A 14,146-nucleotide genomic window follows, 5' to 3' on the forward strand; every position below is an offset into this window, starting at 1 on the left:
CATGACCTGAGCCGAAGTCAGACGCTTAACTGACTGAACTACCCAGGTGCCCCCAAACTAACTGCATTTAAAATCAAACTCATGATCTTCTAAGCATGTTGCTCTTAGAAAATGCACTGCCATGTATTCAGTTTTGCAAGCAGAAACCTTAGCACTTCCTCGCTCTCTCTCTTATTTATCCAATCAACCGCCAAATCCTGACAGTTTTACCTCCTAATTCTCTCACATTTGTGCATGTCTGTCCTTTTCTACCAACACCATCAGTGTCTTTATACTCTAAGCTACCTCCACTTTTCAAATTTGTGCTGTAAGACTGAAATCCTAACTGATCTACTCCTATCTGGTCTTAATCCCCTCCAAATGGTTTTATGCACTACAGAAAAAAGCTTGCGTATATATGTATGTATATGTCTATATAGATATATATTGCATACAATAATAATAAACATTCATTTAGCACTTACCATGTGTTCAGAAGAGACACTTTACATGTTCTAACTCATTTAATTCTAATTGAATAAAGGAGGTACTATTATTTGTCCCCATTTCATAAAGGAGAAGAGCTTGAGGTACAGAGAATTTAGAGTCTGACTAAGACCACTTAACTGGAAAGCTGGGGTTTGAATTCAGTAATTTTAGCTTCGATGTTAATATTCTTTACCACTACATGATACTAATCTTCAATGAACATAATTCCCTCTGACTTAAAACACTTCAGGTAACTTCTAAATTATTCCTGGAAACTACAGTGTCTATGTTCTGCCTGAAATATTCTTTTTTCCCATCAGCATTGAATACTTCTCATTCTTTCTTTATATGTTTCCTTAATCATTACTTGTTTAAAGAATCTTTACATCAAATCAGTATTAATAATTCCTTTATACCATGTGGCTTTCTGTTAATAGCATTTATCACAGATAACATTTTATATATTTTTGTGACTTATTCACCTAATTGATGAACTATCCACTATAGTATAAACTATTACATTCCCAGTGTGTAAGATAGTCGGGTGTGTGTGTGTGTGTGTGTGTGTGTGTGTGTATAGTACTCAATACATATTTTCTGAGATAAATAAAGAATAAAAAAGATGGGGAAGAAGGAAGGAAGAAGAAAGGAGGGAGGGAGAGAGGGAGAGAGGGAGGGAGGGAGGGAAGAAGGGGGGAAAGGGAGGCAAGAAGGAAGGGAGGAAAAAGGGAATTCTTAGAGTTGAAAAGGTCATAAAGGAACATATTACAACCTTGCTTCCAGATCAGGAATTCCTTTTATAGCCTTTGTCTTGAACCATTACTCATTCTCAGTTTGAACAGTTCCAGTGGTGGGTAACTCCATCTCAAGAAAAGTTGCTTTTATTGTTGGATGACTCTGAACAACTGTTTGAAAATTCTTCTTTAGCTAGAGCTAAAATATAGCTCCATATACATTTCACCCATATGTTCTACTCTTCATTTTGGAGCTCCTGGAATTTTAGCCCCTTTTTCTATGGCAAGTTTTCAAATATTTAAAGTTCTTATATTTCTTTCAATATATTCTTTTTCACCAGACTAATGATATCTCATTACTTGTATTTTCATGACATAAATTTAATAATTTTCTTTATGTGCTTTGAAGTTTTAAAAAATTATTCATAATGTCAATTAATTTCATTTCTCTCCTTTAGCCAGCATTTTAAAAACTCTGTTCAAAGTAAGTTAATTGGTTCTTCCCTCCCAACCCCATATAAGTTTTGTGTGTGTTATGCTCTTTTCTTGAGAATTCACCTTATAGAATGACATTTTAAGTTTCTGAGAAACCTTGAAATAGCATGTTAGATTTTCCTTACTCTGATGTTTCACAAATGTATATGATCACTTTTCTAGGGAAATACATAAAATTATATAGAATATTTCAGAATATTGTTTGGAAAATATCTAAAGTCATGTATGAATCTCTATGGAATATTTATTATTTAAAGATATGCTTTATGAAACTAGTAGTCTAATGTAAACGATACTTTATTACTTAATGATATCCTGGGTTATTCTTTTTTAACTCATGAGAAGTAGGTGTATTATGTTAAGTGATTTGAGTATAATTTTTTTTCTTATGTTTTCAAGAAGAAAAGGAAAAACAAAAGTAGGGGGAAATATATTTGCATATATTCATGGTAGAAACATGGAAATTATTGTTACTTAAACACTTTTTATTAAAATATGTTCTTAATAAAACTTGTAACTAATGCCCTTGAAATAAATATTTTGGTACCATTTTGTTAGAAAGCATTCACTCTTTTTATTTAAAAAATCCAAAACCACTAGCGAATATAAGAGCTAAACAATTTGCAATTCAAGTGGATTTCAAATGTTAAGACACTAAGATTCTTTCAGAAATGTGTTATAAGAAATGTAAAACTTAGTACTTGGTTTAATAGAGAGAGTACACTGTACTATATCTAAGAACAGCAGCTATAAAAAATAGTAGTGAACTGAAAATTGATGTTGCTCTGTTATTTGGTATTAAATGACTACAATAAGTATTTAATACATTTTATATCCATTCTTGAGCTAAATACCAAACTTATACCTACAAATACTATGTAGCAATCTGCAATTAATTATGATGAAAAAATATCTCATTGTTTCAGTTTCTTACAGATCTCCTTACCTCCTGTTAGATTACTGTGCTTCTACGATCAATATAGTATCTGCATATGCAATTTTGAACATGCACACAAATATGGCTTTTATATTGCATAACAGTACAATTGCATTATTTGATATGAGTAAGCTGTGAAAGAGACAAAAAAGAACTATCTTTGAGTTGATAAGTTCACAAACTATCTTAACTCTGTGTCTGTTATATTAATTAAAGAAAAGCTAACCATGCTACATATCGTTGGTGAAAGCGTCTTTGAATAGAAAACATAAGCTTCACAAACAAAAATGGTGGCAAGAGAGCACCACTGGAATGTGACTTTTGTCTTAAAGTTATGAATAGTGACCAAATTTCATTTCAGAAATATTAGTCCATGAAACCAATTTTAGATTGTTAAAGATGTGTTTAAATAATGACAGCCTGAAGGAGCCTGAAGCAGGTCATTAAATCCATTGGGATTGGTGGTTTGATTTCATTTCCATCAAGACGGAGGTAGCGAAGGTGAGGTCCATAACCGAAGGAATCTTGTTCTCCAGGCAGTATGGTAGGACATATTACAGAGACGTTCACATCTGTGGAGACAAAGATGGCATGTGTGAATGAACTTGAACAGAAGTGACCGGGGTGGGAAGACCAAGAGGCCATATGCAACAATCCTGTAGAGGGCCTAGCGGCCTGATCTGTCAAAGTGCCAGATACAAACGATTTCTGTGTAGGTTGGAGATTGTGCACATCTGTTTTATAAAAGTGACCCATAAAAATGTGCAGTACATATATATATATATATATATACACATATATACATATAGTGCACATATATATATATATACACACACACACACAAAATAATTCCATATTCAGTTATACTTTGTGCAGAGCACTAGAAAGGACATACTGTTAAAATGTGATGGAAATAAAAGCATATAAGATATACCATTTGTTTTTGAAGCTTCCAGGTGAGATAAGGCATGCTTAGACTACTATAAAATAAGACAGGTAGTATTTAGAGCATTAGAAGTGGAGACAAAGGTTCATAGAAAGAACACATAGGTGCACAGGTAGATGGATGGACAGATACATGTGTAGGTGGAAAAATCAGTCTATTATTAGGGAAAGTGCTCAAAAGCTATCTTAAAATGCAAAATTTCTAATTAATAGTGTATGATGAGTTTTAAAAAGTACATTTAACCTAAGTTTACATATGTAATACTTATAGAAAAGAATTTTGGATCTTTATATTCGTGTATTTAATTAGAAAGGATACATTGCCAAGAATTGAATTGCAAAGAATTCAAGCCAGCAAACATCCCATGAGCCTTTTCAGATGGTTAGGATGTGAGAAATCATGCACCTGCCTTGGACCAGAGCCTTTGGCATCAATGACCATACTGAAATTTAAGAGTATTCAGGAAAGAAGTCCTGTTAAATTAGCAAAATTCAGACAAGTGTGCGCATTAGCTGATTTCAACCATGAATCTGCATACTGCTTTTAAGTCTCATATGAAACTATTTTGAGGAAAAGGTTTTCCCTTAGAAGATGAGACCCACCTAACTTTGGCAATGGCCTTCCTTTGAGCTTATGCCGCACGTGAGATTGCTTTACTCCGATCTTAGGTCATTTTGTGAATTCAACTTGCTAAAAAATAATGACTCATACTTGTATAGCCATTTGTGTATATAAAGTTAGTTTTTCACATGCATTATCACCTTAACATCACAGAGGCTTTATCAGGCAATATGATTATTCTCCCTATCTGGGCATAGCAGGAATAAGTGGTTCAGACAGTTAAGGTATTGCCCACAAGGTATTTTAGCAAGCAAATGCCAGAGCTGACTCCTCACCTTGTCCTTTTCCTACTACATAGGGTCCCTTGCCTGTTTCTCTTTTAATGTCTTATCATTCTTATTACCCTTATGCTCCATAATCAACGCAGGCCTGAATAAATACAATGTGAGAAACAAGAGTTCTAAAGGTAGTTATATTTTCATAAATTAATTATGGTGTTTCTCAGAGAACACGAAGAAGTAACTTATTTGAATAGTTGTTGCCAAATTTAAAGTCCTTTAAATTGTTCAGAAGAAATAAATATTTCCATCTTTCTCATAAGAAAAGGTCACTGTACCATAAATTCTAAGAACTCTTCATATAAAAGGTATGTTTCTTGGAAACCACTTTATTAACAACTAGAGTAGATTATGCAGCCAAAAGAAATAAGTACTTTAGCAGTTATTACAGCACAGTGTGATATAATGGATATAATCATGAGCCAATAATTCTAGCCAAGGAAATTCTTATTTTGCACTTATTTTCTGGGAATATAGAAATACCATACCTGATATCTACATTAAGAAACAAATAAATCAATTTCTCTTTGTTGACGTTGTTGCTGTTAAAATTACTCTTATTTGCGTTGGTAGAAATTTTTCTAGAGTCCTCTAATCTGGAAATTGAAGACAAATGAGCTGGGACTATACTGTGTAGTATATAGTATACTGACGAGTCCTGAGCTCAGGTTCTGGCTATTATATTTATTCTTTGTCCTTGAGCAAATATTCTCACTTAGTTGATCCTCAGTTTCTTCTTTAGAAAGTCTTAATGCTACCACACAAGATTTTTGTGAAGATTAATTTATTATTCTCAAAGTGTGGCCCTCGGGCCAGCAGCATCAGTATTTCTTGAGAACTAAATTATTAGGCCCCATCTTAGAGCTAATAAGTCAGAAAATGTGAAGGTGGGGCCATCAAGCTGTATTTTACAAGCCTCCCAGATGATCCTGATACATGCTAAAGTATGAGAACAGTTGAAGAATAAAAATATATGAGAAAACATTGTAAAACTTAAAAAAATGTCAGGGGATGGAGAACAAAATCCTACCCTTCTTGGTATAACTTTGTGTAAATATGAAAGTTCCTGGAGTGTGTGCACAACTGTGTGTTGTATTTTGCTATTTTACTCCTAAAGACCCTGTCTTCAAATTCTCAGGGGAATCCCAAATTCACAAAAAGGGATCTATGTGGAATCCCTTTATTTTAAAAAAAAAATTTTTTTTAACGTTTTATTTATTTTTGAGACAGAGAGAGACAGAGCATGAACGGGGGAGGGGCAGAGAGAGAGGGAGACACAGAATCTGAAGCAGGCTCCAGGCTCTGAGCCATCAGCCCAGAGCCCGACGCGGGCCTCGAACTCACGGACCGCGAGATCGTGACCTGAGCCGAAGTCGGACGCTTAACCGACTGAGCCACCCAGGCGCCCCTGGAATCCCTTTAAATTCACTTCCCACATCCAGTGTCCACAGGGCTTTTGTTGCCAGTTAAGGGATGCACCTGTAGAAGCACAGAACTTTCATTAGAAAAAAAAAATGTATATATTAGGTCAATATGGCTGTTGTGCGATCCGGTTCAGTGAAAAAGATTCAGCAATGAACCTTTTTTTATGTTGCATCTTTTGCTTTTGACTACAGGATTAAACAATGTGTCGCATTGCCATGGAAAAATGTGGCAGCAGCCTTTGTTAAATACTAGATTATATGCTCAAGTATGCTGTTAGAAAAACCCCAAAAAGAAAAAAAAAAGAAAGAAAAGAAGAGAAAAACTTGAATAACCGAGCAGTTCCCAGTGGAAAAAATAGTCTATTCTTATAAATAGGATGTTTGTGTGATTATTTGCTATTTTCCTACAAACGGACTGATTCACACTTTAGGAACGTATTTTCTAAGGTTGTTCAGGAGAAGTCTCCTCACATTCTCTTCCTAATGGGCTTGTGCCAGGATTGAGGATGCATGGGCAGGTGCCAGGCTGGTTCCAATGCCCATGACGTTGTACACTTCTGCACCGGGGTCAAACTGGTCTCAGTGTGATTGTGCAGGTGCCAGGTTTGCATTTAGTGTCTCCAGCTTCTTTCTATAACCATGTGTTTCCTGGGTGACACCTCTGCCTCCAAGACACTCTCACTCATCCCTCTCTCCCTTATCAGAAACTATTTTCAGGAAAGGAGCAATTATTCTACCTTGCCGATTGCCATGAGTCCTGAGAAGTCACCAACTTCCAGGAGCATTTGCTTCTGTTTCTACTGAACAAGGTGTTAAACGGCAGCACTAATTCCTAATGCTTGGTCCGCAGGGCAGCAGGCTCAGCCCCATTTGGGAACTTGTTAGAAATGAAATCTCACTCAAGTCTCATCCCGAATTACTCAATCAGGAACCATGGCATGGAGCCACAAACCTGTACACTCTAAAGTTCGAGAAACCCTGTCATCTAAAGCAGAGTCTTTAATTAAGGTGGTTTCAGGCACCTGTAGTTTTTAGGACCGAGGTGCCTTTCTGATACCTCCTAAATAATATTCCTCCTATTACTATTCATGAGGTCATTTGTACTTGGTACATTTTCCTAAATAAATCTACCCAGTGAAGCAGGAATATTGGACTATCCCAGGAGTAAAAGAAGATACATTCAATTTCTCCAATGGGTAATCACCCTTTGTAGAATACTAAGGTCCACTTTTCAATTTACAAATTGAAGATTAGAACTTCCTTGTCCATTAAGATTGTGTGTGAACAGACAAAACGAAAATACTGAAAATTGAAAAAAAATCTGAGGGCATATTGGTTGGTGGCAGATGGTGGGGGGGAAGCCCAACACAGTTACTATTCTGAAAGAAAACATAGAATAAGTTTAATGACCATGAGCATTTTAATCAAAGACATACCCTGACGATTACTTACTTTTAATTTTGTTATGGTCAAGGTGAAGGTGCTGCAGGTGAGCACTGATTCGAGGGACCTTGGTGAGTTGATTGTGAGATAGCTGAAGGTCTAGTATTGAGGATACATCAAAACCACTAGAAGGGAGACCTGCATCTGACAATTTGTTGTGGTTTAGTCGTAGGAAGGCCACTTTAGGAATCACATTAAAATAATTTTCTGGTATTCCTTCGATAGAATTGTTGTCCAAAAACAGTTGCATTGTATTGGCTGGTAATCTCGGTGGCATATTCCTTAGAGCATTCTTGGCCATGTTTAGCTGCATTAGGTTCTTGAGTCCCTTGAAGGTGTCTCTTTGAAAGGCATTGTCTAGTAGTTTATTGTGCTGCAAGTCAAGAAGGGTCAGGTTCTCCAGATTGCTGAAGGTCCCTTGAGGGATTCTGGACACCTTGTTTCTAGCCAACTGTAATTGTTCTAAACTTCTTGGCAATGGGGAAGGTACCTCCTCTAGCTCATTATCTTCCAGAAATAAGAAAAGCAGCTTCTTTAGTTGGCTCAGGGCTCCTTTTTCAATCCCATAGTTGGTTATTTTGTTCTTGTTTAGATTTATCCATCTCAGCTGGGTGGCATTCTCGAATGGCTTCTCAGGAATGGTTTCTATCAGGTTGTTCTCAAGATAAAGATACCAGATCCTTGAAGGAATAGGAGGGATTTCTTTGAGACCTCTATTTTCACAGTATAAAGCAGTAGGGAAACTAGGGGGACAGAAACATTCCCTGGGACAGTCAAAGTCATGCATAGCCCAGTCCTCTGGATCACCTACGTCATAGACCTGTCTCACACTTCGAGTCCACACAGTATCTGTCATGAATAATACCCAGATGACGAAACAGATTGTGGTTGCCATTATAGTACCTAGGATGGGGGACACAACTGTTAGATACTTGAATATTTTCAACCTGTAGAAAACTGTGTGCTCCAAAAAACCCCAGCAAATATTGCTTCTTTAGGGGAAGGGTAAACACATTTGAACAATTTATACACTAGATATCAATTAATACACATATATTGAGTAGGCACTATATGCAAAGCATTTTGCAAACACTGAAACTCAGTAACTTTTAGCTTCCCAGTTTTAACCCAATCACAATGAAAACCGAGAAATGGAAAGCAAATTTCAGGAGCTCTAAGTGCTTTTCCATTCCAAGCTATTTAATACAAGAAAGTTAACTGAAACCCGCAGTTGAATACAAGAGTACAAAAAATGATCTTTTAATAACTCAGATTGAGAGTCCGCGTTGTTTCTAAGAAGTAAGCATATGCTTTTACTTTTACTCCTAAATGAGCAGAACATCTGGATGAGATTTCCCAGGCTCTTTGGCCCTTGAACCAAAGAAATAGAGAGATCAAAGAATATTTTAGCAGTTTGTTGTCAAGGAAGGTCCTAAGATATGAAGAAAAATGTGTGATTAATCTCTTGCTCTGTTGCTCAACTTCTCCAGTAAGTTGTATATTGGGGTCTGGGGTAAGACTTCTAATATTAGAAGTACGAACTCAAGTTGTTCAGCCAGGGAGTTTGGATTATAAACTCTGTATCACAATGAGGCATATATTCAACTATGGCATTACTGTGGTTGATAAGAAAAAACAAACAATATGTCTAGGTTCAGGTAGAGCCCATATTTTCCGGATGGTTGCTATCAAAGAAAAGGTTAACACTAATTGGTATATGACCATCCAAAAGATATAAACCCTCCCCATTGGATATCAATAAGGTTATGGGTACAACAAACTGTTCTAATAGGAAAAGTAATATATATTTATATATATCTATCAGTAGCATTCCAACCAATGTACATTTAATTCAATCGCTTGGTAATAAGAATAGCATACATTTTGCTAATTCCTTAGGAAAAAATGAAATAAGCATCACTTATGAAATGCTGATCTTTCAATTGTGCCACTAAATTGAGGAAAGTAGCAAGTGCAGAGCTGATTCCACAAGCTGTCACATTTTTTTACGATTGCAGAATTCTGCTCTAGTCATCTTCCAATAGAGACACATTAAAACATTCTTTTCTTCAGAATAGGGATTTTCTTTAGTTATTAAGCCATAACCCTGCCTCTGATGAACCAGAACTTTGAATTCGTAGCTTTAAGTTTTTAAAAAGTGCAAAAATAGTTTACCTTGCCTTCCAGGAATATACCGTGGAGTCCTGTGGCTGGGTCTGCAGTTTGCTAAAACTTAATTAAGGGGGGGAAAAAATCTATGACTAAAACAATTTATTTTTAGTGTATGCTATCAAGCCTCCTATGAGAAAAAATAAAAGCTACTCTGACCGGTCACTGTGAACACCTTTTGATCTATTGTTTCTACTTTGACAGGGCTTCAGATTGCTTACCTCAGCCTTCTTGGATCTTCTTCTTCCCTTTCTATTGGCCACCGCTCATTCACAGTAATGGATTTACCCAGGCTCCACTCTCGTGTTTTTATGAATCCTCCCTCAAATATATGCACCAGTGGCTCCAAAGTTAACCCCTCCAACAACAACAGCACCTCAGTACCTAGGCAGCTCAGCGCAGGAAATTCAGGCTTTAATCTCAGGAGCCTATAACAAAAATTCAGGGCAACAGTCACTCTGAACTCACCGTACCAGAGATGTTACAATGTGCTGGTCTCTAGACCTGTTTAGCTAGCAGGCGACTGAAGGCAGTTTTGATTCCAAACATAACCAAAAGAGATTTTAAAGCAGCTCGTCTCTAGAAAATCTTTCAAAAAAAAAAAAAAAAAAAGAATATGAAGAAATAAATGCTGATGTCCTCTGTTTCTATGGAAATATTTTATGCATTTCTCATATGAAACAGATGTTGGAATTCTAGTTAGATATATTGCGTTTGAGGGTAAGATAGGAAAATATATTTGAAAAATGTAAAAATGAAATCTGAGAGGCTCTACCTATGTTGGTACTACACGTGGTGTTATGCTCTGTTTTATAGAAATAATTTTTGTGTCTCTGTTTCCCATTGGGAGCTTTATTCCAAGTAATTATTAAAATTAGATTTTTTTTCTCATTACAACAGATGTTTTGTATTTAGTCCATTACAAGACATTCTGTTGCGCTGCTTTTTTCCCCCTTTAACGCATAGATCTAAGATAATGTCTTCTAGCTCTTATATTTGAGAGAAAGGATTGTTGTGCCATTGGAAGAAAGGCACAAATAAAAATAATTTTCAGACACTATTCTGGTGAGGGATTGTAAACACGCTGTTTTTTCAAAATTTATCTTATTCTGGGGTCAGGAAGTTTAATTCATGTGATTCGGTCAGCACTGATAGAGCACAGTGAAGAGGAAAGGGTCCTGGACCCAAAAGACCTTTCCTGAACCTCCCGCCTTCTCCCTCCTCACCATCGGCAGGTCAGTTAGAGGTCTGCCGTCTCTCCCAGTACTGGACCACCTCTCAGTGTTGGCCCTACTTTTCATAAATGCTTATGGAAATGTGAACCTTTCTTTAGTATTAGCCCTATACTCTCAACTGGGAAATTCATTTAAGTTTATGGGCTTTTACAGACTAAGATCTGATTCAGACGTGATCTCTTGTAGCTTTCCAGGTACACTCATCCTTCACATGAGACAAAAAAATCAAGCGTTATTTGCTTTCTCGAAACAATGATCTCTTCTGCCTATTGCGGTTTGACTTTCCTCTCTCTTCTTTTCCTAAACCCTCAGGATATACACAACAGATGATCTTCAAATCTGCACAGTCCCCTCCAACTCTTTTTTCTTTCTTAATTTTCTCTTTTAGCCAAAATTACTTGAGTCATTTCTTAATTTTATTACACGAATATGGCTGCAAGTTCATTGTAGGAAAGTTACAGGAGCATCCTGGCTGCCTTCACTCTTCATTTCCTGTTTACCAGTGGACCCATGATCCACCCTCCAAAATATGGCTTCTAATCCTTCCTCTTCCCTAAACTTGCTCTGACAAAAATCAGCAGTGATCTTCACTGTACTGATATATTGAAGTTTTTTAGTGTCTGGCTTACTGGGTTTGTGACTTTTAACAAAGTTGACCCACCCCTTTCATTAAATGTTTCTCTTAGTTTCTGTGATATTCTCTCCCCGTTTTCCTTTCCCTTTCTTTGTGATTTTTTTTCCATTTATATCCTGAAGCTCTCTGTTTCCTGTAACATTTTTTTAAAAGTGTTTCTAGCATTTAGAGCTGCTTGAGATTCTGTCCTCTGCTCTGTGCCCTTCTTGCTCTCTACCCATTTCCTGTAGGATTGGGAAGTTTTAACCATGCCCTCTATTATGATGACTCCTGAGTCTTTATCTCCAACCCAGCCTCTGGAAGAGACGTGCACTTTTATGTGTGTGTTTACCTGCTTTCTAGAACTCTCCTATTGCATACCTCAAAGGCCTATATCTAAGGTGAAATTCGCTGTCTCCCTTTACTTCTAACTGCTCTTATCATTTTGTACTTTTGAGTGCTTCTATCATCTTGTTCAGTGTCCCAAACCAGAAATCTGGAAATGATTTTTAACTCTTCCTTCTCATTTTGTGAGCATATGAAAACAATCACATTTTAAGGACCCTGGGAGACATGATATAAATAAAAATGACCATCTACAATGCTCACCAAATTTTGGTATCATTGCTTCCAGACTAAAAGCACAGGATGTGCTATCTTGATTTTTCCTATAGCAATCCAATCTACCCTCATTTGATTACTGATTCCTGGAGGATGGGGACTTAAAGTCTTCATTGGAACTGCTTAAGTGGAAGTTCAATAAATTAAATTAAGGCAATGGTGACAATGTCTGAGTCATGCTAGCTGGTATAAGAATTAATGAAAGACTTTGCTCAGTCTTATCTGATTCTGCCAAGAGGGAGAAAGGAAGCCTAGGTGTCATGATGTAGCTTTGGTGTCTCCTCTCTAATGACAGATTGATATTTTCAAAGTCCATGGGGCTTTGGATATAGTACGTGTTTAATATATATATTTGCTGAATGAGTAAATGAACAGGTAAACACAAAAGGCACATGCGTCACTTTGATAGCTATGAGTTTTTTTATTAGAGTAGCTATGTAAATAGAAACATGGTGGACAATCTTAGGTAAAAAAAAAAAAAATGTGAGGTGGACCCTTTCTTTTGCAACTTACTAGCTGTTTGAGCTTGCACAGGCTGTTTAACCATCATGAGCCTGTCTACCCATAATGCACCAGCCCTGTTACGAAGGGTTGTTTGAAAATCAAATAAGATAATGGAGGTGATGATGTCAGATAAATGTGGGAAAATTTCAGAGTGAAAAAAGTTACAGCTCAAGGAGAACTTACAAATCATCTCACCAGACTTGCTCCTTTTACATATGAGGAAAATGAGGCCCAGAAATTTCAGCAGACAGTATGATACTGGCATCTTGGCCTAGCCTACCTGAGGAATGTCCTTCTAGAAACTTGAGGTGGGGTTAAAGTGTTGTTATTGCCCTTGTTCTTTTAACCTCTTTTCATCCTTTTAGCACATTTCAATGTCTCCTATTTGCTTGCTTCTACTGCTTCCTATGAAAAGGAAGGGTGTTTTGCGGAATTGTCTTAGACAATTGAGCCCAAATCAAGAGCTGGGCGCTTAAATGACTGAGCCATCCAGGTGTACCCCATGGGCATTTTATTTTTTTATTTGAATTTTTTCCCCATGGACATTTTAAAAGAGAAAGCAATACGTAAGGCTATAAAAGACATGAAACTCTAGTGGGATTTCAAATTTATTGGTATGTGTGTCTGACACATCAATTTCAGCAATGATTGGACTATCAGGTGCTCCCAGATGCTATGCTTATGTACAATGGATTGGACTTCTGCTAAGAGAAATAATTTTCTCTGAATAGATCAGTTTTAGCCTTATTTCACTAAACTCTGTGAAATAATTTAAAAATATGAAAGGTATCCAACTAAAATATATAGCTAACACACACATATACATCTATAATATAAAAATGTTTTCAAAATAATATGCTTAACATATAGTAACGACACTCTTAAATGGTCAAGACCACTACAAAACTGATAAGATAGAAATCCCCATCCTAACTACTCCAGTGTAAGCCCCATCCCAAGAGGCCATATGTTCAACTCTATTATGGATTTCTTTTAGCTGTAACCCTACTTTTCTTGATTGGATGATTTTTGTTTGACCTGTCAATTTCGAACAGCAATTATTAGATAAAGATTTAGCACATTTGCTTTGCCCCCCTCTTAACCCCACCTGTAGCCATGATTCCCTTCAATAAACCCTAATGCATGCATCTCACCAACTTTGATTAAATAAATATTTACTGCGTACATTATTGGACAACATAAATATTCTTTTATGTAAAAACATGCAAAATTATTTTAATTCCTTCATCGTACTACATTTATTTGCTATATATAAAAATTATATATAGCATATTCTACATACATATACAACTATTTCACTAATGTTTTTCTAAAGTCTCAGACAGAATTATAAAACCATTTTGAAGAGTTTTTTCCACTCATTGAGTAGGGGCAACACAGAGTGCCAGTTAAAAGCCAGACCTGCTTGGGTTTAAATAAATCTCTGCCATTTACAAGCTGTGAGACTTTGAACAATTATTTATTTTTACCTTTGTCTTCTCATCAGTTAAATAAGGACGATGGTGATGATGTATTAGTAATAATAGTGATAATACCCTCTCAGAGGATTGTTGTGAAAATTAAGTGAGTTAATATTTTTAAAGCACGTGAAGCATTGTAAAAGAATTGATAAAGAAAATCAGAGATTCCAGGTTTAC

The 14,146-nt window shown here is 36.4% G+C and overlaps 1 protein-coding gene across 2 annotated transcripts; it reads right to left on the bottom strand.

Annotated features, from left to right (window-relative positions):
- Positions 1-2,086: 2,086 nt before the first annotated feature.
- On the bottom strand, positions 2,087-10,034 carry KERA (keratocan). Of its 2 annotated transcripts, none has more exons than XM_049626077.1 (3): positions 9,737-10,034; positions 7,356-8,249; positions 2,087-3,206 (listed from the first exon to the last, which is right to left on the bottom strand). In XM_049626077.1, exons 2-3 carry the CDS (start codon positions 8,239-8,241, stop codon positions 3,040-3,042), a joined length of 1,053 nt encoding a protein of 350 aa, XP_049482034.1. In that variant the 5' UTR covers positions 8,242-8,249; positions 9,737-10,034; the 3' UTR covers positions 2,087-3,039. The 2 variants fall into 2 exon arrangements, with proteins under 2 accessions (XP_049482034.1, XP_049482033.1); XM_049626076.1 differs by lacking the exon at positions 9,737-10,034 and adding an exon at positions 9,522-9,728.
- Positions 10,035-14,146: the final 4,112 nt, after the last annotated feature.

This window comes from Panthera uncia, chromosome B4 (genome assembly GCF_023721935.1).
Source record: "Panthera uncia isolate 11264 chromosome B4, Puncia_PCG_1.0, whole genome shotgun sequence".
NCBI classification, from domain to species: Eukaryota; Metazoa; Chordata; class Mammalia; order Carnivora; family Felidae; genus Panthera; species Panthera uncia.